This window comes from Salmo salar, chromosome 15, assembly GCF_965601325.2.
Source record: "Salmo salar chromosome 15, fSalSal1, whole genome shotgun sequence".
Classification (NCBI taxonomy): domain Eukaryota; kingdom Metazoa; phylum Chordata; class Actinopteri; order Salmoniformes; family Salmonidae; genus Salmo; species Salmo salar.
The window spans coordinates 113599589-113627500 of NC_138305.1; the positions used below are offsets into that span (position 1 = coordinate 113599589).

Consider the following 27912-nt stretch of genomic DNA (forward strand, 5'->3'; position numbering starts at 1 on the left):
TACCTCTCTGGAGAGACCTGAAAATAGCTGTGCAGCAACGCTCCCCGTCCAACCTGACAGAGCTTGAGAGGATCTTTAGGGAAGAATGGGAGAAACTCCCCAAATACAGGTGTGCCAAGCTTGTAGTGTCATACCCAATAAGACTGAAGGCTGAAATCGCTGCCAAAGATGCTTCAACAAAGTACTGAGTAAAGGGTCTGAATACTTAGGAAAATGTGATATTTCAGTTTTGAATTTTTTTATACATTTGCAAACATTTCTAAAAACATGCTTTTGCTTTGTCATTATGGGGTATTGTGATGTCATTATGGGGTATTGTGATGTCATTATGGGGTATTGTGTGTAGATTGATGATGTGGGGAAAAAATGTCATCCATTTTAGAATAAGGCTGTAACGTAACAAAATGTGGAAAAAGTCAACGTGTCTGAATACTTTCCGAATGCACTGTATGTAGATTCTGAATTGGAGAACCCCCCCCCCCCCCCCCCCCCCCTCCCCCAAAAAAGTTGTTTGACCTTAACCCGTTCGGCAATTTCATTGGTCTAATGAAAGCTTCATGCCGCCCAAAAAACTGAGCACGTCACAGAATGTGTTTTTTTGGAGAAAAAAATTTGAAAGCGGGAAAAATCTATTTATTACCAGCGTCATTGTTTAAGCCGCGAGGTTCAAAGCCTGGGAAAAAAGTTGCGGCTTATAGTCCGTAATTTACGGTATGTGAACAAATGTGTTGATGTGCCTTTGAGCAAGGCTCCTAACCCTAATTGGTCCTGTAAATTGCTCTGGATAAGCGCGTCTGCTAAAATGTAAAAAATAATAATAATACCCCCAAGCTCCTCCAAGACCTCTCCTTCACGGTTATCTCCGCCCTCCAGACGTTCCTTGGGACCAGCAAAATTCGAGCCTGGGTGAATTTCAATCTGCAGAACAGCAAAGGGGAGATGCAACCCGCTGTGGTCCTGCGCCTCCTGCTGGTGGCATAAGGAATTCCTAATGGGAATCATTGGAGGATTCAGGCGAAAATAATAGTGGATTACAACCATATACAGTCAATGATTGTAACATTACCATCTAAACCCTGTTTTATAAATACAATGTGATTTCCACAACCTTATGGGCAGGCACAACTATAATATAGAAAATAAACATTCATACTTTGGTTTCTGTGCGTTTTCAAACTGTGTAAATCACAAATTATGAACCTACAATAGTCTATGCCATCTCTATCTAATCTCAAAATACTATGGCAACTATCATCTACTGTAGATACAAGAAACAACCATAAGTAGCCATAAGGTTGCCTAAATGCAATTAGAAAATAATTCATCCCTACATGTATTGTTTTTAAATATGTGCCATGTAAAAAAAATTAAAACGTTTCGGAGCACATGTTGCATGATGAAAACACATATCCATATTATAATGTTTTTGTATGGGGTTGAGAGATTTATATATGTTATTGAAATATATGATCACATAATTTTTATATGTATGTCAGGTTTATATATGGGTTTTAAATATATGATCACATATTTGTATATGTATGTCAGGTTTATATATGGGTTTTAAATATATGATCACATATTTGTATATGTATGTCAGGTTTATATATGGGTTTTAAATATATGATCACATATTTGTATATGTATGTCAGGTTTATATATGGGTTTTAAATATATGATCACATATTCTAAAAGATATGTCACGTTGATATATAAGGCCATGTATTACTTTTCCTTATGGGAGAGAAAGAACCTCACCAGATTCCCTATGGTGTGCTGTTCCCTAACACGGACTGTATTTGGGTTTCATCTTGGCTCACTTTTAGCCCTGAGGCACCTGGGACAATTAGAGGGGGAGGAGTCTCAGCCCTGAGGCACCTGGGACAATTAGAGTGGGAGGAGTCTCAGCCCTGAGGCACCTGGGACAATTAGAGTGGGAGGAGTCTCAGCCCTGAGGCACCTGGGACAATTAGAGTGGGAGGAGTCTCAGCCCTGAGGCACCTGGGACAATTAGAGGGGGAGGAGTCTCAGCCCTAAGGCACAATGAGAGGGGGAGGAGTCTCAGCCTTATGGCACCTGGGACAGTTAGAGGGGGAGGAGTCTCAGACCAGGAAGAGAGCCCTACCCTATAGGATTAGAGTCTACTAGTCTGACCAAGAAAACCAATCTGACCTCATCTCATGTTTCAGCATACCTAAGTGGTTATAATGTAGAGCTTCATAATAACAGAGACACATAAACTAGCGTCTTCTGATACACTAACACACACAACGCCATGGTTTAAACCTCCCTCTAGAGAGCTGTAGGTAGATCATCTATCCAGTAGGAGGTGCTGTAGGTAGATCAACTCTCCAGTAGGAGGTGCTGTAGGTAGATCATCTATCCAGTAGGAGGTGCTGTAGGTAGATCATCTATCCAGTAGGAGGTGCTGTAGACAGATCAACTCTCCAGTAGGAGGTGCTGTAATGTAGATACATCATCTCTCCAGTAGGAGGTGCTGTAGACAGATTAACTCTCCAGTAGGAGGTGCTGTAGACAGATTAACTCTCCAATAGGAGGTGCTGTAGACAGATCAACTCTCCAGTAGGAGGTGCTGTAGATAGATCAACTATCCAGTAGTAGGTGCTGTAGATAGATCAACTCTCCAGTAGGAGGTGCTGTAGATAGATCACCTCTCCAGTAGGAGGTGCTGTAATGTAGATAGATCAACTCTCCAGTAGGAGGTGCTGTAGATAGATCAACTCTCCAGTAGGAGGTGCTGTAGGTAGATCAACTCTCCAGTAGGAGGTGCTGTAGACAAATCAACTCTCCAGTAGGAGGTGCTGTAGGTAGATCAACTCTCCAGTAGGAGGTGCTGTAGATAGATCAACTCTCCAGTAGGAGGTGCTGTAGGTAGATCAACTCTCCAGTAGGAGGTGCTGTAATATAGATAGATCATCTCTCCAGTAGGAGGTGCTGTAGACAGATCAACTCTCCAGTAGGAGGTGCTGTAGGTAGATCAACTCTCCAGTAGGAGGTGCTGTAATATAGATAGATCATCTCTCCACTAGGAGGTGCTGTAGACAGATCAACTCTCCAGTAGGAGGTGCTGTAGGTAGATCAACTCTCCAGTAGGAGGTGCTGTAGATATATCAACTCTCCAGTAGGAGGTGCTGTAGACAGATCAACTCTCCAGTAGGAGGTGCTGTAGATAGATCACCTCTCCAGTAGGAGGTGCTGTAGGTAGATCAACTCTCCAGTAGGAGGTGCTGTAGATATATCAACTCTCCAGTAGGAGGTGCTGTAGACAGATCAACTCTCCAGTAGGAGGTGCTGTAGATAGATCAACTCTCCAGTAGTTTAGATTCATTCTAATTTGAGGTACGACGTCTCAAAATGGGCATACAGTTCTATTGTGGATTTTTTCTCATTTTTTTAAAAGTGAATGTCTTTTAAGGGAGTGTACGAGCACACTCGTTGGGTTAGCCTTGCCGACTCCGGGCTAGCCGCCAGCTGAACTGGAGCATGCTGATGTCTTAACTGCAGGTGGCAGAACAGTAGTGGTTATAATGACAGATAGACAGATGCTACAAATCAGTGCCATGGTTAAGAACCTTGGCTGGCTGTCTGGCTGGCTGACTGGCTGACTGGCTGACTGGCTGGCTGGCTGGCTGGCTGACTGGCTGGCTGACTGGCTGGCTGGCTGGCTGACTGACTGGCTGGCTGGCTGGCTGGCTGGCTGGCCTGCCCACTCCTAGCTCATGCATATATTAAACACACACACACACACACACACACACACACACACACACACACACACACACACACACACACACACACACAGATGTTCTATACAACAGAGTAAATGTAATGTCATCGGACAGTAAAGCAACCGTGTGGATGGATTTGGGTAGAAGCCGAAGTATACCACTTATAGCCAAACAAACCTCTAAAACTGTCGCGTATTCATTATCATTGCTTGTTAATATCCTCTTTATTAAACGACTCAGACATAAATAGTTGTCTTTCTTGGCTCAGCTTGTGTGGTGTTTAGTGTTTGGCGTTGTGTTTTTTAGTCCTGATCTTTAGTAGGTTACCAATAAACAGGTCATCATGCCATGGAGGTGTCTCTGTCAGAAACAGCAATACATTAGTTCAACTAGCTCACGATGCAGGATAGACATTTAAAAAAAAATAAAAAAATAATAATAATTACTCGGGGGAACCGTTTCTGCCTATTCATGCGACACGTCCCCTTTAAATGCGAATCTCGAGGAGTGGCGGAGAGCAGAGAAGGGAACGGAACAACTCTTTTGTATGCGCGGCAATGTCCAAGTGCAGCCTGTGCGTTTCAGCGCCAACCAGCTGAATGATGGCGAATTGTGAGAGACATCAGAGAGAGAGAGAGAGAGAGAGAGAGAGAGAGAGAGAGAGAGAGAGAGAGAGAGAGAGAGAGAAACAGACACACAGTCAAGGGACGGGGTTTACATTAGACACATCGTGTCTCTTTAGCTTGTAGCGAGCTCCGGAGAGAAAGGGCGGAGAGCGACAATAAGGATCAATTTTCAAGTGTTTATGAGGAGGAGACGCGTCGGGTACCCAGCACCGACCACAGCGGAGAGAGCATCGCGGCGGGTCCCCTGCACCAACCACAGTGGAGAGAGCATCGCGGCGGGTCCCCAGCACCAACCACAGCGGAGAGAGCATCGCGGCGGGTCCCCAGCACCAACCACAGCGGAGAGAGCATCGCGGCGGGTCCCCAGCAGCAACCAGCCCGAGAGAGCAACGCTGCGGAGCACCACCGCGGCGGCAGGGAGAGCGGCATCAGGGTGATTGTTGCATGTCTTCTCTCCCTCTGAATGCCTAGAGAGCGGCGTGCTTGACTAACTAGAGCTGATTATGACCGAATCGGCAGCTGCTGTGAGCTGCTATGAAGCCTAGTGCATGGAGCCTGCTGTGTTCTGCCTGTCTATCTGATGTGAATGATCTGCCCCGGAGAGAGAGAGAGAGAGGTGCCGCGGCTGTAGAGCATGTTGTCAGAGACACCTGCCGTTCCTAACGGGCACTGACTGGTTCTACCCTGGGTCTTCCCTGCTTCTAGCTTGGGTCTTCCCTGGTTCTTCCCTGGTTCTACCCTGGTTCTCCCCTGGTACTACCCTGGTTCTACCCTGCTTCTACCCTGGTTCTTCCCTGGTTCTAGCTTGGGTCTTCCCTGGTTCTTCCCTGGTTCTACCCTGGTTCTCCCCTGGTACTACCCTGGTTCTACCCTGGTTCTAGCCTTGTTCTACCCTGGTTCTCCCCTGCTTCTCCCCTGGTTCTCCCCTGGTTCTACCATGGTTCTCCCCTGGTTCTACCCTGGTTCTTCCCTGGTTCTAGCCTGGGTCTTCCCTGGTTCTTCCCTGGTTCTAGCCTGGTTCTCCCCTGGTTCTAACCTGGTTCTACCCTGGTTCTAGCCTGGTTCTACCCTGGTTCTCCCCTGGTTCTACCCTGCTTCCCCCCTGGTTCTTCCCTGGTTCTACCCTGGTTCTACCCTGGTTCTCCCCTGGTTCTTCCCTGGTTCTCCCCTGGTCTACCCTGCTTCTCCCCTGGTTCTTCCCTGGTTCTACCCTGCTTCTCCCCTGGTTCTTCCCTGGTTCTACCCTGGTTCTACCCTGCTTCTCCCCTGGTTCTTCCCTGGTTCTACCCTGGTTCTACCCTGGTTCTACCCTGGTTCTCCCCTGCTTCTCCCCTGGTTCTTCCCTGGTTCTCCCCTGGTTCTTCCCTGGTTCTCCCCTGGTTCTACCCTGGTTCTACCCTGGTTCTACCCTGGTTCTACCCTGGTTTGTAGGTTTCTCTGCTGCTAATAGAGAGACAAACATACTGAACACAGTCAGTAAGACAGACTACAGCATGGTGGTTATGATGAGGCTTGATAGTTGCATGTACTTGGACAAACAGGTGTCTCTCTCATCACATATATATAAAATATATATAATATATAATATATATATAATATATAGCTTTGCTGTTTTCATTCCCGGACTGAAAACACTAACAGAGAACATGGAAGGACTGTGTTATTCCACGGAAGAGGTTATGAAAATCAGATTGAAATTTATCTTGTTATTACTGTCATCACTGTGTGTAAATCAATGGCTCTTCCCCATCAGATAGATGTGTTGACGGTGGGACTGAAGAGAGCCAAACAAATGCCATGTCATTTTGTGATGTCACACGGTAAAAATAACAGCCTTCCATAGGGAATACTGACCTGTTTTGAGATACACAATCCAAAAACAGCTTCCACGTCGTTCTGTCTTTATGCACGGATCTACGATCATAAGGGCTAATTATGAGCCGCGCCGCCACTACCCTCCCGTGTGTCTCCACAGTAATTCGCTAAAGGACTAGCTACATTACCTCACCGCTGTTCCAGGCAGCGAAATGATGGACTAGCTACATTACCTTACCGCTGTTCCAGGCAGCGTGATGATGTTCTACAGGACCAGCTACATTACCTTACCGCTGTTCCAGGCAGCGACATGATGTCCTAAAGGACTAGCTACATTACCTCACCGCTGTTCCAGGCAGCGTCATGACGTCCTAAAGGACTAGCTACATTACCTTACCGCTGATCCAGGCAGCGCAATGATGGACTAGCTACATTACCTTACCGCTGTTACAGGCAGCGTGATGATGTTCTACAGGACTAGCTACATTACCTTACCGCTGATCCAGGCAGCGCAATGATGGACTAGCTACATTACCTTACCGCTGTTACAGGCAGCGTGATGATGTTCTACAGGACCAGCTACATTACCTTACCGCTGTTCCAGGCAGCGTCATGACGTCCTAAAGGACTAGCTACATTACCTCACCGCTGTTCCAGGCAGCGTCATGACATTCTACAGGACTAGCTACATTACCTTACCGCTGTTCCAGGCAGCGTCATGACGTCCTAAAGGACTAGCTACATTACCTTACCGCTGTTCCAGGCAGCGTCATGATGTCCTAAAGGACTAGCTACATTACCTCACCGCTGTTCCAGGCAGCGACATGATGGACTAGCTACATTACCTTACCGCTGTTCCAGGCAGCGTCATGACATTCTACAGGACCAGCTACATTACCTCACCGCTGTTCCAGGCAGCGACATGATGGACTAGCTACATTACCTCACCGCTGTTCCAGGCAGCGTCATGACATTCTACAGGACCAGCTACATTACCTCACCGCTGTTCCAGGCAGCGTCATGATGTCCTAAAGGACTAGCTACATTACCTCACCGCTGTTCCAGGCAGCGTCATGATGTCCTAAAGGACTAGGTACATTACCTCACCGCTGTTCCAGGCAGCGTCATGACGTCCTAAAGGACTAGCTACATTACCTTACCGCTGTTCCAGGCAGCGACATGATGGACTAGCTACATTACCTTACCTCTGTTCCAGGCAGCGTCATGATGGACTAGCTACATTACCTTACCGCTGTTACAGGCAGCGTCATGACGTTCTACAGGACCAGCTACATTACCTTACCGCTGTTCCAGGCAGCGTCATGACGTCCTAAAGGACTAGCTACATTACCTCACCGCTGTTCCAGGCAGCGTCATGATGGACTAGCTACATTACCTCACCGCTGTTCTAGGCAGCGTCATGATGGACCAGCTACATTACCTCACCGCTGTTCCAGGCAGCGTCATGATGGACTAGCTACATTACCTCACCGCTGTTCCAGGCAGCGTCATGACATTCTACAGGACCAGCTACATTACCTCACCGCTGTTCTAGGCAGCGTCATGACGTCCTAAAGGACTAGCTACATTACCTCACCGCTGTTCCAGGCAGCGTCATGACGTCCTAAAGGACTAGCTACATTACCTCACCGCTGTTCCAGGCAGCGCAATGATGGACTAGCTACATTACCTCACCGCTGTTCCAGGCAGCGTCATGATGGACTAGCTACATTACCTTACCGCTGTTACAGGCAGCGTCATGACGTTCTACAGGACCAGCTACATTACCTTACCGCTGTTCCAGGCAGCGTCATGACGTCCTAAAGGACTAGCTACATTACCTCACCGCTGTTCCAGGCAGCGTCATGATGGACTAGCTACATTACCTTACCGCTGTTCTAGGCAGCGTCATGACGTCCTAAAGGACTAGCTACATTACCTCACCGCTGTTCTAGGCAGCGTCATGACGTCCTAAAGGACTAGCTACATTACCTTACCGCTGTTCCAGGCAGCGTCATGATGTCCTAAAGGACTAGCTACATTACCTCACCGCTGTTCTAGGCAGCGTCATGACGTCCTAAAGGACTAGCTACATTACCTCACCGCTGTTCCAGGCAGCGTCATGATGGACTAGCTACATTACCTCACCGCTGTTCTAGGCAGCGTCATGACGTCCTAAAGGACTAGGTACATTACCTCACCGCTGTTCCAGGCAGCGTCATGACGTCCTAAAGGACTAGCTACATTACCTTACCGCTGTTCTAGGCAGCGTCATGACGTCCTAAAGGACTAGCTACATTACCTCACCGCTGTTCTAGGCAGCGTCATGACGTCCTAAAGGACAGGGAGAATGAGCGAAAGAGTCTTGTTCTGCTGATCCCAGCATCTCTGAGCCATATTTTAAGAAGTGCTCTCTTAATGAAAAGCGTCCCTCCCTGCACACCACCAGCGTCACCCCTTGACCTACAGAACGGGCACCAACCGGTGGCTGAGCAGAGGCAGCAGAGTTTGAGAAGGGAGGTGGCAAGGGCTTTAAGGTAGACAGACCCCCCCCCCCCCCCCCCCCCCCGATAGATACAGCCCCGGGGTAAATGGGATATATCTGTCTGTCAGCAGTCAGGCTCCATGGTTACCGTGGGTGTCATACTGATGTATATTTCAGGTATTGATGTGATACTGATGTACAGTGAGGGGAAAAAAGTATTTGATCCCCTGCTGATTTTGTACGTTTGCCCACTGACAAAGAAATGATCAGTCTATAATTTTAATGGTAGGTTTATTTGAACAGTGAGAGACAGAATAACAACAAAAAAATCCAGAAAAACGCATGTCAAAAATGTTATAAAATGATTTGCATTTTAATGAGGGAAATAAGTATTTGACCCCTCTGCAAAACATGACTTAGTACTTGGTGGCAAAACCCTTGTTGGCAATCACAGAGGTCAGACGTTTCTTGTAGTTGGCCACCAGGTTTGCACACATCTCAGGAGGGATTTTGTCCCACTCCTCTTTGCAGATCTTCTCCAAGTCATTAAGTTTTCGAGGCTGACGTTGGGCAACTCGAACCTTCAGCTCCCTCCACAGATTTTCTATGGGATTAAGGTCTGGAGACTGGCTAGGCCACTCCAGGACCTTAATGTGCTTCTTCTTGAGCCACTCCTTTGTTGCCTTGGCCGTGTGTTTTGGGTCATTGTCATGCTGGAATACCCATCCACGACCCATTTTCAATGCCCTGGCTGAGGGAAGGAGGTTCTCACCCAAGATTTGATGGTACATGGCCCCGTCCATCGTCCCTTTGATGCGGTGAAGTTGTCCTGTCCCCTTAGCAGAAAAACACCCCCAAAGCATAATGTTTCCACCTCCATGTTTGACGGTGGGTATGGTGTTCTTGGGGTCATAGGCAGCATTCCTCCTCCTCCAAACACGGCGAGTTGAGTTGATGCCAAAGAGCTCCATTTTGGTCTCATCTGACCACAACACTTTCACCCAGTTGTCCTCTGAATCATTCAGATATTCATTGTCAAACTTCAGATGGGCATGTATATGTGCTTTCTTGAGCAGGGGGACCTTGCGGGCGCTGCAGGATTTCAGTCCTTCACGGCGTAGTGTGTTACCAATTGTTTTCTTGGTGACTATGTTCCCAGCTGCCTTGAGATCATTGACAAGATCCTCCCGTGTAGTTCTGGGCTGATTCCTCACCGTTCTCATGATCATTGCAATTCCACGAGGTGAGATCTTGCATGGAGTCCCAGGCCGAGGGAGATTGACAGTTTTGTGTTTCTTCCATTTGTGAATAATCGCACCAACTGTTGTCACCTTCTCACCAAGCTGCTTGGCGATGGTCTTGTAGCCCATTCCAGCCTTGTGTAGGTCTACAATCTTGTCCCTGACATCCTTGGAGAGCTCTTTGGTCTTGCCCATGGTGGAGAGTTTGGAATCTGATTGATTGATTGCTTCTGTGGACAGGTGTCTTTTATACAGGTAACAAACTGAGATTAGGAGCAGTCCCTTTATTAAGAGTGTGCTCCTAATCTCAGCTCGTTACCTGTATAAAAGACACCTGTGAGCCAGAAATCTTTCTGATTGAGAGGGGGTCAAATACTTATTTCCCTCATTAAAATGCAAATAATTATATAACATTTTTGACATGCGTTTTTCTGGATTTTTTGTTGTTGTTATTCTGTCTCTCACTGTTCAAATAAACCATTAAAATTATAGACTGATCATTTCTTTGTCAGTGGGCAAACGTACAAAATCAGCAGGGGATCAAATACTTTTTTCCCTCACTGTATATTTAAGGTATTGATGTCATACTGATGTATATTTCAGGTGGTGATGTCATACCGGTGTGTATGTCAGCCTGTGATTTATAAATGTCTAGCATATGTGTATTTAATGTGATATTGTGATTTTATTACTAATGTGTATTTAATGTAATACCAGTGTGTATTTAAGCTGGTAAAGCCATGGTAATGTAATACTGGTCTGTATTTAATGTAATACTGGTCTGTATTTAAGCCGGTAATGCCATGGTAATGTAATACTGGTGTGTATTTAATGTAATACTGGTGTGTATTTAATGTAATACCAGTGTGTATTTAAGCTGGTAAAGCCATGGTAATGTAATACTGGTCTGTATTTAAGCTGGTAATATCATGGTAATGTAATACTGGTGTGTATTTAATGTAATACTGGTCTGTATTTAAGCCGGTAATGCCATGGTAATGTAATACTGGTAGTGTATTTAATGTAATACTGGTGTGTATTTAATGTAATACCAGTGTGTATTTAAGCTGGTAAAGCCATGGTAATGTAATACTGGTCTGTATTTAAGCTGGTAATATCATGGTAATGTAATACTGGTCTGTATTTAAGCTGGTAATGCCATGGTAATGTAATACTGGTGTGTATTTAAGCTGGTAATGCCATGGTAATGTAATACTGGTCTGTATTTAAGCTGGTAATATCATGGTAATGTAATACTGGTGTGTATTTAATGTAATACTGGTCTGTATTTAAGCTGGTAATGCCATGGTAATGTAATACTGGTCTGTATTTAAGCCGGTAATGCCATGGTAATGTAATACTGGTGTGTATTTAATGTAATACTGGTCTGTATTTAAGCCGGTAATGCCATGGTAATGTAATACCAGTGTGTATTTAAGCTGGTAATGCCATGGTAATGTAATACCAGTGTGTATTTAAGCTGGTAATGCCATGGTAATGTAATACTGGTGTGTATTTAAGCCGGTAATGCCATGGTAATGTAATACCAGTGTGTATTTAAGCTGGTAATGCCATGGTAATGTAATACTGGTCTGTATTTAAGCTGGTAATATCATGGTAATGTAATACTGGTGTGTATTTAATGTAATACTGGTCTGTATTTAAGCCGGTAATGCCATGGTAATGTAATACTGGTCTGTATTTAAGCTGGTAATATCATGGTAATGTAATACTGGTGTGTATTTAATGTAATACTGGTCTGTATTTAAGCCGGTAATGCCATGGTAATGTAATACTGGTCTGTATTTAAGCCGGTAATGCCATGGTAATGTAATACTGGTCTGTATTTAAGCTGGTAAAGCCATGGTAATGTAATACTGGTCTGTATTTAAGCTGGTAATGCCATGGTAATGTAATACTGGTCTGTATTTAAGCTGGTAATATCATGGTAATGTAATACTGGTCTGTATTTGAGCTGGTAATGCCATGGTAATGTAATACTGGTCTGTATTTAAGCTGGTAATATCATGGTAATGTAATACTGGTGTGTATTTAATGTAATACTGGTCTGTATTTAAGCTGGTAAAGCCATGGTAATGTAATACCAGTCTGTATTTAAGCCGGTAATGCCTGTAACTGTCGAGGATAATTCTAACCAATTTGTCTCTGGTTTAATATTTCATTCAGAACTTCTTGAATAATGCAGACCCAGCTCCTCACGGCTGCTACAGACAGTCCTTTAACACATCAAATATTACCAATCTGCTCCCCATTATGGAAAATAGACACCAAGTTTGTACCAAATGGCACCCCCATTCCCTATATTGTGCACTACTTTTGACCAGGGCCCATATGGCTGTTGTCAGAAGTAGTGCACTAGGTGGGGAATAGGGTGCCATTGACGATGGAAACATCAACAACTGCATGCTTCTCTCTCTCTCTCTGCAGCATTCAGAGAGCCATCTCAGAGCTTGACCTTGGATAGATGTGGTAATTGGAGACTAATGTTTTTTTTACTGCATCCCAAATGGCACCCTATTCCCTATATAGTCCACTACTTTTGACCAGCACCCTATGGGTTATACCCTATTGGCCCTACCCTATGGGCCCTGGTTAAAAGTAGTGCACTATGTAGGGAATAGGGTTCCATTTCAGGACGCAGGCAGAGTGTATCCATCACGTAGAGATTGTATGGAATGGATGGAGCTCTCAGCAGCTAATCAGGTTATCCTGGTGGTCTTACTGGCCTATAAGAGAGATGATTCGGTATGACCGGTGGATACTATTGATCTGTGGCTCGTATGAAAGAGAACTCATTACCAGTAATCACTTAATACAAGCAGACAGGATGGCGTCGTGGGCTATCACATTATTCATAACTTGGAGAAGATCCCCAAAAAAACAGCTAAAAACATAACATGGAGCATGTCCTTGTAAAGTGCTTTTCAGTCCAGGAGTAGGTGTAATTGGAGTCCGGGAAACCAGCCCTGTTTGCAGCTAATGACATGATTAAGAATTTTTATGTTGTGTTTGTAAATTCGTGAATTATATCTAACCATCCTATCATCTTATCATCCTATTTTATCATCCAATCCTATCATCCTATCCTGTCATCATATAATCCTATCATCCTATCCTATCATCCTATCCTATCACCCTATCATCCTATCATCCTATCCCCCTATCACCCTATCATCCTATCATCCTATCCCCCTATCACCCAATCCTATCATCCTATCCTGTCATCATATAATCCTATCATCCTATCCTATCATCCTATCCTATCATCCTATCATCCTATCATCATATCATCCTATCCTATCATCCTTTCACCCTATCACCCTATCATCCTATCTTATCATCCTATCTTATCATCCTATCCTATCATCCTATCATCATTTCATCCTATCCTATCATCCTATCACCCTATCATCCAATCCTATCATCATATCATCCTATCATATCATCCTATCATATCATCCTATCATCCTATCTTATCATCCTATACTATCATCCTATCATCCTATCATATCATCCTATCATATCATCCTATCATCCTATCTTATCATATCATCCTATCTTATCATCCAATCCTATCATCCTATCCTATAAACCTGTCATCTTATCCTATCATCACCATCATCCCAACCTCTCATCCCTACTGCCCCCTCCCTTTCCCTGTCTTAACGCTGCAGGCTCTGCCCTCTTCCTTCACCATGACGGTTGCTACGGGCGACCTGGGGGACGAGGCGGCGGCCCATCCCGGTGACCCGTACGAACCAGAACCGGACCACGAGTGCTGCGAGCGCGTAGTCGTCAACATCTCCGGGTTGCGCTTCGAGACGCAGCTCAAGACCCTCTCCCAGTTCCCTGAGACCCTGCTGGGGGACCCCAAGAAGAGAATGAGGTAGCTAGAGTACTTTAGTAATACTGGTTAAACTGTGTTTGTATGTTAACCCCAAGAAGAGAATGAGGTAGCTAGAGTACTTTAGTAATACTGGTTAAACTGTGTTTGTATGTTAACCCCAAGAAGAGAATGAGAACTTTAGTACTTCTATAAGGTGGCAAGATAAAGTATGTTATATGAATATTCTAGTTTCTGGGCAGGAGTAATAACCAGATTAAAATCGGGTACGTTTTTTTATCCGGCCGTGAAAATACTGCCCCCTATCCTAAACAGGTTAACTCCTAGAAGAGAATGAGGTAACTAGAGTACTTTAGTAATACTGGTTAAACTGTGTCTGTATGTTAAAAACCTCTTACATCTAGATGTTCCGCTAGCGGAACGCCTCACCAATATCCAATGGTAGAGCGTGGCGCGAATTACAAATACCTTAAAAAATGCAAAAACTTCAATTTTTCAAACATATGACTATTTTACACCATTTTAACTCCTATAAGAGAATGAGGTAACTATAGTACTTATACGGATAACTCTTTACGGTTGAATGTTTACTATCTATTGCAATTTCTTTCTGTTTGTATCTACTATTGACATTGAGGGCTCTATTCAATCCGTTTTTTTTGTTGCAGAAATTCAAACGTTACAGCGTGATTGAAATTTAAAAGCAATGTTCCCGTTGTTAGTGGAGACTGCGTTCACAGTAAACACTGCAAATGGTTGGCTCAATCCGAAATGAGCTTTCCATTTCTATGTCGTCATCCTGTAATGGTTCAGCAATAAAATCTACGAAGTATTAATTACATCATTCAAACCCCTCCATCTCTATCCACCAGGTACTTTGACCCTCTGAGGAACGAGTATTTCTTTGACAGGAACCGTCCCAGTTTCGACGCCATCCTCTACTACTACCAGTCGGGCGGGAGGCTTCGTCGGCCGGTTAATGTCACCCTAGACATCTTCTCTGAGGAGATCCGTTTCTACGAGCTGGGAGAAGAGGCCATCGAGATCTTCAGGGAGGATGAGGGTTTCATCAAGGAGGAAGAGCGACCTCTTCCAGAGAACGAGTTCCAGAGACAGGTACATCCTAATGATGTATGTTTTTTTAGTTTGGGCTACAGTTACATGGCACAATTAGAAAAGCAATTTTAGCTGCCTTGCAACTGAGTTGCTTCTTGATTGCTCCGTGACACGGAGCAATCAATTCCATCAGGAATAGTAAAGGTTTATGTCACACATTTTAGTGGCAAATTGTCTAGTTAATCTAAACTGTTAACATCAAGTGCAACTCAGAGACTTTTTGCTGTCTGCTGTACATTTTATGAATAAAAACATTGACCTTTGACCTTTAACAGGTGTGGCTGCTGTTTGAGTATCCCGAGAGTTCCGGCGCAGCCCGTATCATCGCCATCATCAGCGTCATGGTGATCCTGATCTCCATCGTGTCCTTCTGCCTGGAGACACTCCCCGTGTTCCGGAACGACGAAGAGGACGACGGCAACAAGGTGTTCCAGCCTTTCAACAACTCCACTTCTTCCTACACCTCCTCCTACTTCACTGATCCCTTCTTCATCCTGGAGACGCTCTGCATCATCTGGTTCTCCTTTGAGTTTCTCGTCCGCTTCTTCGCTTGTCCCTCTAAAGCCGGGTTCTTCGGTAACATTATGAATATCATCGATATTGTGGCGATTATTCCATATTTCATCACGTTGGGCACAGAGCTGGCAGAGAAACCGGAAGACGGGCAGGCGGGGCAGCAGGCCATGTCTCTCGCCATCCTCAGGGTCATCCGTCTGGTCAGGGTGTTCAGGATCTTCAAACTGTCCAGACACTCCAAGGGGCTCCAGATCCTGGGCCAGACACTGAAGGCCAGCATGCGGGAGCTGGGTCTGCTCATCTTCTTCCTCTTCATCGGAGTCATCCTCTTCTCCAGCGCCGTCTACTTCGCCGAGGCCGACGAGGCGGACTCACAGTTCAGCAGCATCCCAGAAGCCTTCTGGTGGGCCGTGGTTTCTATGACTACCGTCGGCTACGGCGACATGGTGCCCACCACCATCGGCGGGAAAATCGTCGGTTCGCTCTGCGCCATCGCCGGCGTGCTGACCATCGCCTTGCCCGTCCCCGTCATCGTGTCCAACTTCAACTACTTCTACCACCGGGAGACGGAAGGCGAGGAGCAAGCGCAGTACCTGAACACTCCCGTTGCCCCCAAGGACGACTCAGCCGAGGACCTGAAGAAGAACGGCCGCAGCAGGACTGGATCCACCCTCAGTAAGTCAGACTACATGGAGATACAGGAAGCAGCACTGAATCACAGCACAGAGGACTTCAGAGCAGAGAGCCTGAAGACAGGCAACTGCACCCTGTTGGCTAATGCTAGCACCCTGTTGGCTAATGCAAATAAGCAAGCTAACTCTAACACATTGGCTAACACCAACTACGTCAACATCACCAAGATGAGAACGGATGTATAGCCTCTTTCAGGCGTTACAACAAGTGACTTCCTTGACTGTAGAGGTGCAGGGGGACTGGAAGGAAAGAGTAGGGAGGAGGGGGAAGAAGACTGAGGGAAAATCCCTCCTCTCTGATGTTGTAGAAGGCTTGGAGACCCTACTGTGGGAGTCCAGAATGGATCACATAAACTCTGGTAAGAGCAGAGATCCGGCATCTCACCCCCCGGAAACGGATCTGTTCCTAACTCAACCCCCTTGCCCTTTCTTCTCCTGTTGGGAGTTGAAGCGTCCTTGTGTTCGGTGACTGTATGGCGTTAGTCTGGGCTGTGTCACTGTTCAGCTGTCCAGTAGTCGTCTATATGCTCTGCTCGCTGCAGTAGTCCAATAGTAGCCAAACGGCTGGTACTAGACTATATAAACTCACTGACAGCAAAACGGGACCACACCCTTATCTTATTCCACACTCTGCTCAAACTGCCCGCTGTTATCGTCAGCACAGATCTAGCATCAGCCTGCCCTGAACAAATCCTAGCCCGTAACCAGTAGGATATATACTACAAAACTGACCTCAAATCAGCGTCTCATCTTAAAACTACTTAGCTCTAACTGCCAGCCAATAGGAGCTTCTTAACCTCCTCTCTCCCACCCCATACCCCCTGAACCTCTCTCCCACCCCATTATTCCCTGAACCTCTCTCCCACCCCATTATTCCCTGAACCTCTCTCCCACCCCATTATTCCCTGAACCTCTCTCCCACCCCATTATTCCCTGAACCTCTCTCCCACCCCATTATTCCCTGAACCTCTCTCCCACCCCATTATTCCCTGAACCTCTCTCCCACCCCATTATTCCCTGAACCTCTCTCCCACCCCATTATTCCCTGAACCTCTCTCCCACCCCATTATTCCCTGAACCTCTCTCCCACCCCATTATTCCCTGAACCTCTCTCCCACCCCATTATTCCCTGAACCTCTCTCCCACCCCATTATTCCCTGAACCTCTCTCCCACCCCATTATTCCCTGAACCTCTCTCCCACCCCATTATTCCCTGAACCTCTCTCCCACCCCATTATTCCCTGAACCTCTCTCCCACCCCATTATTCCCTGAACCTCTCTCCCACCCCATTATTCCCTGAACCTCTCTCCCACCCCATTATTCCCTGAACCTCTCTCCCACCCCATTATTCCCTGAACCTCTCTCCCACCCCATTATTCCCTGAACCTCTCTCCCACCCCATACCCCTGAAACTCAACTATGTGGATGTTATTTCGCCTCAGAAGAATGTAAGAGGTATTTCATCAATGTGCTTAATGTTAATGTGTGCCCTGTCAGCTCTCTCTGGGCTCTCTGGGCTCTCTGGGCTCGCTCTCTGGGCTCGCTCTCTGGGCTCTCTGGGCTCTCTGGGCTCTCTGGGCTCTCTCTCTGGGCTCTCTGGGCTCTCTGGGCTCTCTCTCTGGGCTCTCTCTCTCTCTCTCTCTGGGCTCTCTCTCTGGGCTCTCTGGGCTCTCTCTCTCTCTCTGGGCTCTCTGGGCTCTCTCTCTCTCTCTGGGCTCTCTGGGCTCTCTCTCTGGGCTCTCTGGGCTCGCTCTCTGGGCTCTCTGGGCTCTCTCTCTCTCTCTGGGCTCTCTCTCTGGGCTCTCTGGGCTCTCTGGGCTCTCTGGGCTCTCTGGGCTCTCTGGGCTCTCTGGGCTCTCTCTCTGGGCTCTCTCTCTGGGCTCTCTCTCTGGGCTCTCTGGGCTCTCTGGGCTCTCTCTCTGGGCTCTCTGGGCTCTCTGGGCTCTCTCTCTGGGCTCTCTGGGCTCTCTGGGCTCTCTCTCTCTCTCTCTGGGCTCTCTCTCTCTCTCTCTGGGCTCTCTCTCTCTCTCTCTGGGCTCTCTCTCTCTGGGCTCTCTCTCTCTCTCTCTGGGCTCTCTCTCTGGGCTCTCTGGGCTCTCTCTCTCTGGGCTCTCTCTCTCTCTCTCTGGGCTCTCTCTCTGGGCTCTCTGGGCTCTCTCTCTCTCTCTGGGCTCTCTGGGCTCTCTCTCTCTCTCTGGGCTCTCTGGGCTCTCTCTCTGGGCTCTCTGGGCTCGCTCTCTGGGCTCTCTGGGCTCTCTCTCTCTCTCTGGGCTCTCTCTCTGGGCTCTCTGGGCTCTCTGGGCTCTCTGGGCTCTCTGGGCTCTCTGGGCTCTCTGGGCTCTCTGGGCTCTCTGGGCTCTCTGGGCTCTCTCTCTGGGCTCTCTCTCTGGGCTCTCTGGGCTCTCTGGGCTCTCTCTCTGGGCTCTCTGGGCTCTCTCTCTGGGCTCTCTGGGCTCTCTGGGCTCTCTCTCTCTCTCTCTGGGCTCTCTCTCTCTCTCTCTGGGCTCTCTCTCTCTCTCTCTGGGCTCTCTCTCTCTCTCTCTGGGCTCTCTCTCTCTGGGCTCTCTCTCTCTCTCTCTGGGCTCTCTCTCTGGGCTCTCTCTCTCTCTCTGGGCTCTCTCTCTCTCTCTGGGCTCTCTCTCTGGGCTCTCTTTCTAGCAGTCCCTGCCAGCCCATTGCGGTACTTCAACCTAGGACCCGACTCTTTCATTTCACGTGTCTTCAGAAATTCCATCGCAGTGGATAATATGGATGTAAACTAGCCCTACCTCTCCTCTGTCTCTCTCTAGCTGAGTCCATGACAGAGGGCTGGGGGTTGAAGTGGTGGTGGGGTTAATCTCTTACAGCAGAGTGAATGTCTTGTATTTATTCATGTGTGTACATTTTTATTAGTAGTAATTTATTTATTTGTATATCCCTGCGGCGCGGGTCCGAATGTGTGTTTTTTTGGCTTGTGGCGGCGGGGTCCAGATCCCATCTGTTCTGGATGGGAGAGAGATACACAAACTGAAGAACAAAACACTCTAAATGTCTTCCTATAGGGGTTACTACTACTGCCTATGTTTTAGCCTCATACCTCCATATCTCCACCGCATCCTCTCTCTCTCTCTCTCCCTTTCTTCCCCGTCTGACACTAACAGAATACTGTTCAGTTCTGCTCCACTGCCCCAGTGATAGTGATGGCTGCTCCACTGCCCCAGTGATAGTGATGGCTGCTCCACTGCCCCAGTGATAGTGATGGCTGTCCCACTGCCCAGTGCCCAGTGATAGTGATGGCTGCTCCACTGCCCCAGTGATAGTGATGGCTGCTCCACTGCCCCAGTGATAGTGATGGCTGCTCCACTGCCCCAGTGATAGTGATGGCTGCTCCACTGCCCCAGTGATAGTGATGGCTGCTCCACTGCCCCAGTGATAGTGATGGCTGTCCCACTGCCCAGTGCCCAGTGATAGTGATGGCTGCTCCACTGCCCAGTGATAGTGATGGCTGCTCCACTGCTCCAGTGATAGTGATGGCTGCTCCACTGCCCCAGTGATAGTGATGGCTGCTCCACTGCCCCAGTGATAGTGATGGCTACTCCACTGCCCCAGTGATAGTGATGGCTGCTCCACTGCCCAGTGATAATGATAGCTGCTCCACTGCCCAGTGATAGTGATGGCTGCTCCACTGCCCCAGTGATAGTGATGGCTGCTCCACTGGCCAGCGACAGTGATAGCTGTCCTGTCTTCTTCTCTACTTCATAGCATTCCATGTTGGTGACGGACCGCTGTGTTCTGTCTACTGGACCAAGCTCTAGTTCTAGAAGCACTAACCCGCTCTGGAGAGCGAGAGTGGGGTGTTCCAAATGGCATCATTTTCCCTCTATAGTGTACCACTTTTAACCTGTGCCCCTATGCACTGTATAGGAAACAGGGTGTCATTTGGGACATACACATGGGGGTCTTAATGACGTCCGTTTGATGTTTTCTGTCATCAACTCTGGTGAGGGACTAAAACAGCTGATATAGGGACTAAAACAGCTGATATAGGGACTAAAACAGCTGATATAGGGTCTAAAACAGATGATATAGGGACTAAAACAGCTGATATAGGGACTAAAACAGCTGATATATGGACTAAAACAGCTGATATAGGGACTAAAACAGCTGATATAGGGACTAAAACAGCTGATATAGGGCCTAAAACAGCTGATATAGGGACTAAAACAGCTGATATAGGGTCTAAAACAGCTGATATAGGGCCTAAAACAGCTGATATATGGACTAAAACAGCTGATATATGGACTAAAACAGATGATATAGGACCTAAAACAGATGATATAGGGTCTAAAACAGATGATATAGGGCCTAAAACAGCTGATATAGGACCTAAAACAGCTGATATAGGGCTATCAGCTTGCGTTGGGCTATCAGCTTGCGTTGGGCTATCAGCTTGCGTTGGGCTATCAGCTTGCGTTGGGCTATCAGCTTGCGTTGGGCTATCAGCTTGCGTTGGGCTATCAGCTTGCGTTGGGCTATCAGCTTGCGTTGGGCTATCAGCTTGCGTTGGGCTTGTGTTTTATTATTATGCCAACCTTTAGCATTTAGTTAGTCAAATGGTAGCGCTAGCAAAGCCTGCTCTGTTATGTAAGCTAATTGTTAGCGAGCAAAATCAGCTCTATGTAGAATCAATTGTGTTAGCTTTAATCGCTAGCTAGCAATCAAACCAGGACAGGATTTTAATCGCTGGATGCACTTGTTAGCAAGTTAAATAAAATAGCAAAGAATTTAAATAGCTTGTTCTGTGGCATTAGCTACCTACTGTACAGGCCCAGCTCATTTTATTTCGGTGTTGTTATACACTCCTACATTAATCAAGTGTATATAACCAGTAAACAATCTGTGGTCGTAACAATGATTGATTATTTCCTAAGAAAGCTACCTGCCATATTTCCCGCCTCAAATGTAATGACAAAAAAGCACCAACGTTTCTGAAGTGACAGTATGTCTGCATCCCAAATTGCACCCTATTCCATTATGTTAAACTATATTTTACAAGAGCACTTATTGGCCCTTGTCAAAACTTGTGCACTATCCTATTGGCCCTGGTCAAAAGTAGTGCACTATCCTATTGGCCCTGGTCCAAAGTAGTGCACTATCCTATTGGCCCTGGTCAAAAGTAGTGCACTATCCTATTGGCCCTGGTCAAAAGCAGTGCACTATCCTATTGGCCCTGGTCAAAAGCAGTGCACTATCCTATTGGCCCTGGTCAAAAGTAATGCACTATCCTATTGGCCCTGGTCAAAAGTAGTGCACTATCCTATTGGCCCTGGTCAAAAGCAGTGCACTATCCTATTGGCCCTGGTCAAAAGTAGTGCACTATCCTATTGGCCCTGGTCAAAAGTGGTACACTGAGAAAAGGTGTCCATATGTCTGACGTCATTGTGCTGTATGACGCTAGCTGACTACTTAGGTCAAGGGTCACCAAAAAACAGACAGTCACTGCCTAATGTCGAGTCCCAAATGACACCCTTTTCTCTATATAAGTGTACTACTTTAGACCACAGTCTCATGGGGAAACCACAATAGTGCACTACATTATGAATAGGCTGTCATTCGGGATGCATTTGTAATGTTGCGTTCTATTAGAGATTAAAAGTGTACTTTTAGATGTTTTGTATTCATACTGAACATTATTGATTAATTCCTTGGTGCATTTTGCCCATTTAAACAGATATAAATCTTTTAAACGGGTTGGCTGGCGAGCTGGGCAGCGATGTGTCCAGAAGGTATGCAATTGTTGTGATTTCTGGACAGTCACATAGCTAGCGACACTGACAAGAAGCTTCCATGTGGGGAATTCTTGGTGGCTCGTTTCAGCTCGTTGTATCTTGTTATTGATACTGTTTTGTTTTGTTTTGACTGATGTCATGTCTGTGCTAAAATGGCTAGAATTCGCTAGCTAGCTAACCAACAACTGTAACCATGTATTTGAGAGACAACAAGTGCTCATTGTGCAAATGTATTTATGTTTTCAATAAACATTTGGTGACGAAATATAGCTGGTCAAAAGTCTAAGCCAACCTTGTCTGTTTTGCCACATATTTGCACACACACACACATCAGTTTTGTTACTAAACAACTGAACAACTCTTCTATAATACTGAACAATATGTGACGGGAGTTGTACGGTGTCCATATTAGGAGAGCCTGAATCTCAGTAGACCTGCACGGTGTCCATATTCGGACAACCTATATGAGAAGGCTTCCTTCATCAGCTCTGTATCAATAGGACCTATTCTACTCTGCTCTACTCTTCTAGTGCTGCATTCCCTTTCAAATAATACTTAGTAACAGGCGTATGGTTCTTCAAAAGCAACATCTATAGTGATGATAAGTTTTCCTTTCTAATTTTGTTTATTTATGTTTATTCCACCTTTATTTAACCAGGTAGGCCAGTTGAGAACAAGTTCTCATTTACAACTGCGACCTGGCCAAGATAAAGCAAAGCAGTGCGACACAAACAACAACACAGAGTTACACGTTGAATAAACAAACGTACAGTCAATAACACAATAGATTTTTTTTTTGTCTATATACAGTGTGTGCAAATGGCGTGAGGAGGTAAGGCAATAAATAGGCCATAGTAGCGAAGTAATTTCAATTTAGCAAATTAACACTGGAGTGATAGATGAGCAGATGATGATGTGCAAGTAGTGATACTGGGGTGCAAAAGAGCAGAAAAGTAAATAAAAACAATATGCTAACGATGAGGTAGGTAGATCAGGTGGGATTTTTCCAGATGGACTATGTACAGCTGCAGCGATCGGTTAGCTGCTCAGATAGCTGATGTTTAAAGTTAGTGAGGGAAATGTAAGTCTCCAGCTTCAGCGATTTTTGCTATTTGTTCCAGTCACTGGCAGCAGAGAACTGGAAGGAAAGGCGGCCAAAGGAGGTGTTGACTTTGGGGATGATCAGTGAGATATACCTGCTGGAATGTGTGCTACGGGTGAGTGTTGTTATCGTGACCAGTGAACTGAGATAAGGCGGAGCTTTACCAAGCATCAACTTATAGATGACCTGGAGCCAGTGGGTTTGGCGACGAATATGTAGCTAGGGCCAGCCGACGAGAGCGTACAGGTCGCAGTGGTGGGTGGTATAAGGGGCTTTGGTAACAAAACGGATGGCACTGTGATAGACTGCATCCAGTTTGCTGAGTAGAGTATTGGAAGCTATTTTGTAGATGACATCACCGAAGTCGAGGATCGGTAGGATAGTCAGTTTTACGAGGGTATGTTTGGCGACGTGAGTGAAGGAGGCTTTGTTGCGAAATAGAAAGCCGATTCTAAATTTGATTTTGCATTGGAGATGTTTGATATGAGTCTGGAAGGAGAGTTTACAGTCTAGCCAGACACCTAGGTATTTGTATTTGTCCACATATTTGTCCACATACCCGGTAGGTTCCTTGATAATTTGTGTGAGATTGAAGGCATCTAGCTTAGATTGTAGGACTGCTGGGGTGTTAAGCATATCCCAGTTTAGGTCACCTAACAGAATGAACTCTGGAGATAGATGAGGGGCAATCAATTCACATATGGTGTTCAGGGCACAGCTGGGAGCTGAGGGGGGATTTATTTCTGGAGAGATTCATTTTTTTTAATTAGAAGCTCGAACTGTTTGGGCATAGACCTGGAAAGTATGACAGAACTTTGCAGGCTATCTCTGCAAAAGATTGTAACTCCTCCCCCTTTGGCATTTCTATCTTGATGGAAAATTTTGTAGTTATCAATGGAAATCTCAGAATATTTGGTGGTCTTCCTAAGCCAGGATTCAGACATGGCTAGGACATCAAGGTTTGCAGAGTGTGCTAAAGCAGTGAGTAAAACAAACTTAGGGAGGAGGCTTCTAATGTTAACATGTATGAAACCAAGGCTTTTTCAATTACAGAAGTCAACAAATGAGAGTGCATGGGGACACGCAGGGCCTGGGTTAACCTCTACATCACCAGAGGAACAGAGGAGGTGTAGGATAAGGGTACGGCTAAAGGCTAGCAAAACTGGTCGTCTAGTGCGTTGGGAACAGTGAATAAAAGGAGCAGATTTCTGGGTGTGGTAGAATAGATTCAGGGCATAATGTGCAGACAGGGGTATGGTGGGGTGCAGGTACAGCGGCGGTAAGCCCAGGCACCGAGTGATAAGAGAGGTTGCATCTCCGGACGTGCTGGTTATACTGGGTGAGGTCACCGTATGTGTGGGAGGTGGGACAAAGGAGGTATCTGAGGCATGTAGAGTGGGACTAGGGGCTACGCAGTAAACTAAAACAATGATACCTATCCTAAACAACACTATACAAGGCATATTGACATTAGAGAGAGACATAAAAGCGAGGCATTAAGCAATCACAGGTGTTGTCTTTGTGAGATGTTAGTATTAATGCTATGTGAAATCTCTACAAGACAAGTAACTGCTGCTGTACTAGTGGTGTGATATTGAGCATATAGGAAGTTTCCTCTTTTGGTTGAACTCAACAGAAAGGTTAAAGGTTAAACTAGTGAGGTCATGTTTAGTGTGTCTCCATGAGAAGGTTGTCCTTTCCCAGGTGTGAAAGGTTAAAACCCTAGAACCTTAGAATGTTCACTCTGTTACACAACTCTCTGCCCTGAGCCAACCAACCAACCAACCAACCAACCAACATACCAACCAAGACACCAACCAACCAAAACACCAACCAACCAACCAACACACCAACCAACCAACCAACCAACACACCAACCAACCAACCAACCAACCAACATACCAACCAAAACACCAACCAACCAACCAACACACCAACCAACCAACCAACCAACACCCACCAACCAACCAACCAACCAACCAACCAACCAACCAACATACCAACCAACCAACCAACCAACCAACCAACCAACCAACACACCAACCAACCAACCAACCAACCAACCAAAAAACCAACCAACCAACCAACCAACCAACCAACCAACCAACACACCAACCAACCAACCAACCAACCAACCAACCAACCAACCAACCAACACACCAACCAACCAACCAACCAACCAACACACCAACCAACCAACCAACATACCAACCAACCAACATACCAACCAACCAACCAACCAACCAAAACACCAACCAACCAACCAACCAACCAAAACACCAACCAACCAACCAACCAACCAACCAACCAACACACCAACCAACACACCAACCAACCAAAACACCAACCAAGACACCAACCAACCAACATACCAACCAACCAACCAACCAACCAAGACACCAACCAACCAACCAACATACCAACCAAGACACCAACCAACCAACAGACCAACTAACCAACCAACACACCAACCAACCAACCAACACACCAACCAACACACCAACCAACACACCAACACACCAACCAACACACCAACACACCAACCAACCAACCAAACAACCAACACACCAACCAACCAACCAACACACCAACCAACCAACCAAACAACCAACACACCAACCAACCAACACACCAACCAACACACCAACCAACCAACCAACCAACACACCAACCAACCAACACACCAACAAACCAACCAACCAACACACCAACCAACACACCAACCAACCAACACACCAACCAACACACCAACACACCAACCAACACACCAAACAACACACCAACACACCAACCAACACACCAACCAACACACCAACCAACCAACACACCAACACACCAACCAACACACCAACCAACACACCAACCAACCAACCAACCAACCAACCAACCAACACACCAACCAACAGAGCAACTAACCAACCAACACACCAACCAAACAACACACCAACCAACACACCAACCAACACACCAACCAACACACCAACACACCAACCAACCAACCAACAAACACACCAACCAACCAACACTCCAACCAACACACCAACCAACACACCAACCAACCAACACACCAACCAAACAACACACCAACCAACAGACCAACTAACCAAACAACCAACACACCAACCAACCAACCAACCAACCAACACACCAACCAACCAACCAACCAACAGACCAACACACCAACCAACCAACACACCAACCAACCCACCAACCAACCAACCAACACACCAACCAACACACCAACCAACACACCAACACACCAACACACCAACCAACACACCAACACACAAACACACCAACACACCAACCAACCAACACACCAACACACCAACCAACAAACACACCAACCAACACACCAACCAACCAACACACCAACCAACACACCAACCAACCAACACACCAACCAACCAACACACCAACCAACCAACACACCAACCAACCAACCAACACACCAACCAACACACCAACCAACACACCAACCAACCAACCAACACACCAACCAACACACCAACCAACACACCAACCAACCAACACACCAACCAACCCACCAACCAACACACCAACACACCAACACACCAACCAACACACCAACACACCAACACACCAACCAACACACCAACCAACCAACACACCAACCAACCAACCAACACACCAACCAACCAACACACCAACACACCAACCAACCAACACACCAACCAACCAACCAACCAACCAACACACCAACACACCAACACACCAACCAACCAACACACCAACACACCAACCAACAAACACACCAACCAACACACCAACCAACACACCAACCAACCAACACACCAACCAACCAACACACCAACCAACCAACACACCAACCAACCAACCAACACACCAACACACCAACCAACCAACCAACCAACCAACACACCAACCGACCAACAGACCAACTAACCAACCAACACACCAACACACCAACCAACACACCAACCAACAGACCAACTAACCGACCAACAGACCAACCAACCAACACACCAACCAACCAACCAACACACCAACCAACCAACACACCAACCAACACACCAACCAACCAACACACCAACCAACCAACACACCAACCAACCAACCAACACACCAACCAACCAACCAACACACCAACCAACACACCAACCAACCAACCAACCAACCAACACACCAACCAACACACCAACACACCAACCAACCAACACACCAACCAACACACCAACCAACACACCAACCAACCAACCAACCAACCAAAACACCAACCAACCAACCAACCAACCAACCAACCAACACACCAACCAACACACCAACCAACCAAAACACCAACCAAGACACCAACCAACCAACATACCAACCAACCAACCAACCAACCAAGACACCAACCAACCAACCAACATACCAACCAAGACACCAACCAACCAACAGACCAACTAACCAACCAACACACCAACCAACCAACCAACACACCAACCAACACACCAACCAACACACCAACACACCAACCAACACACCAACACACCAACCAACCAACCAAACAACCAACACACCAACCAACCAACCAACACACCAACCAACCAACCAAACAACCAACACACCAACCAACCAACACACCAACCAACACACCAACCAACCAACCAACCAACACACCAACCAACCAACACACCAACAAACCAACCAACCAACACACCAACCAACACACCAACCAACCAACACACCAACCAACACACCAACACACCAACCAACACACCAAACAACACACCAACACACCAACCAACACACCAACCAACACACCAACCAACCAACACACCAACACACCAACCAACACACCAACCAACACACCAACCAACCAACCAACCAACCAACCAACCAACCAACCAACACACCAACCAACAGAGCAACTAACCAACCAACACACCAACCAAACAACACACCAACCAAC

General features: G+C 46.5%; 1 protein-coding gene across 1 annotated transcript; it reads left to right on the forward strand.

The window, feature by feature from the left end:
* Positions 1-4333: 4333 nt before the first annotated feature.
* kcna2b (potassium voltage-gated channel, shaker-related subfamily, member 2b) lies at positions 4334-17161 on the forward strand. Its single transcript, XM_045696569.2, has 4 exons — positions 4334-4808; positions 13612-13823; positions 14654-14897; positions 15173-17161. The coding sequence occupies exons 2-4, from the start codon at positions 13633-13635 to the stop codon at positions 16289-16291; spliced, it is 1554 nt and encodes a 517-aa protein (XP_045552525.1). The 5' UTR covers positions 4334-4808; positions 13612-13632; the 3' UTR covers positions 16292-17161.
* The last annotated feature ends 10751 nt before the right edge of the window (positions 17162-27912 follow it).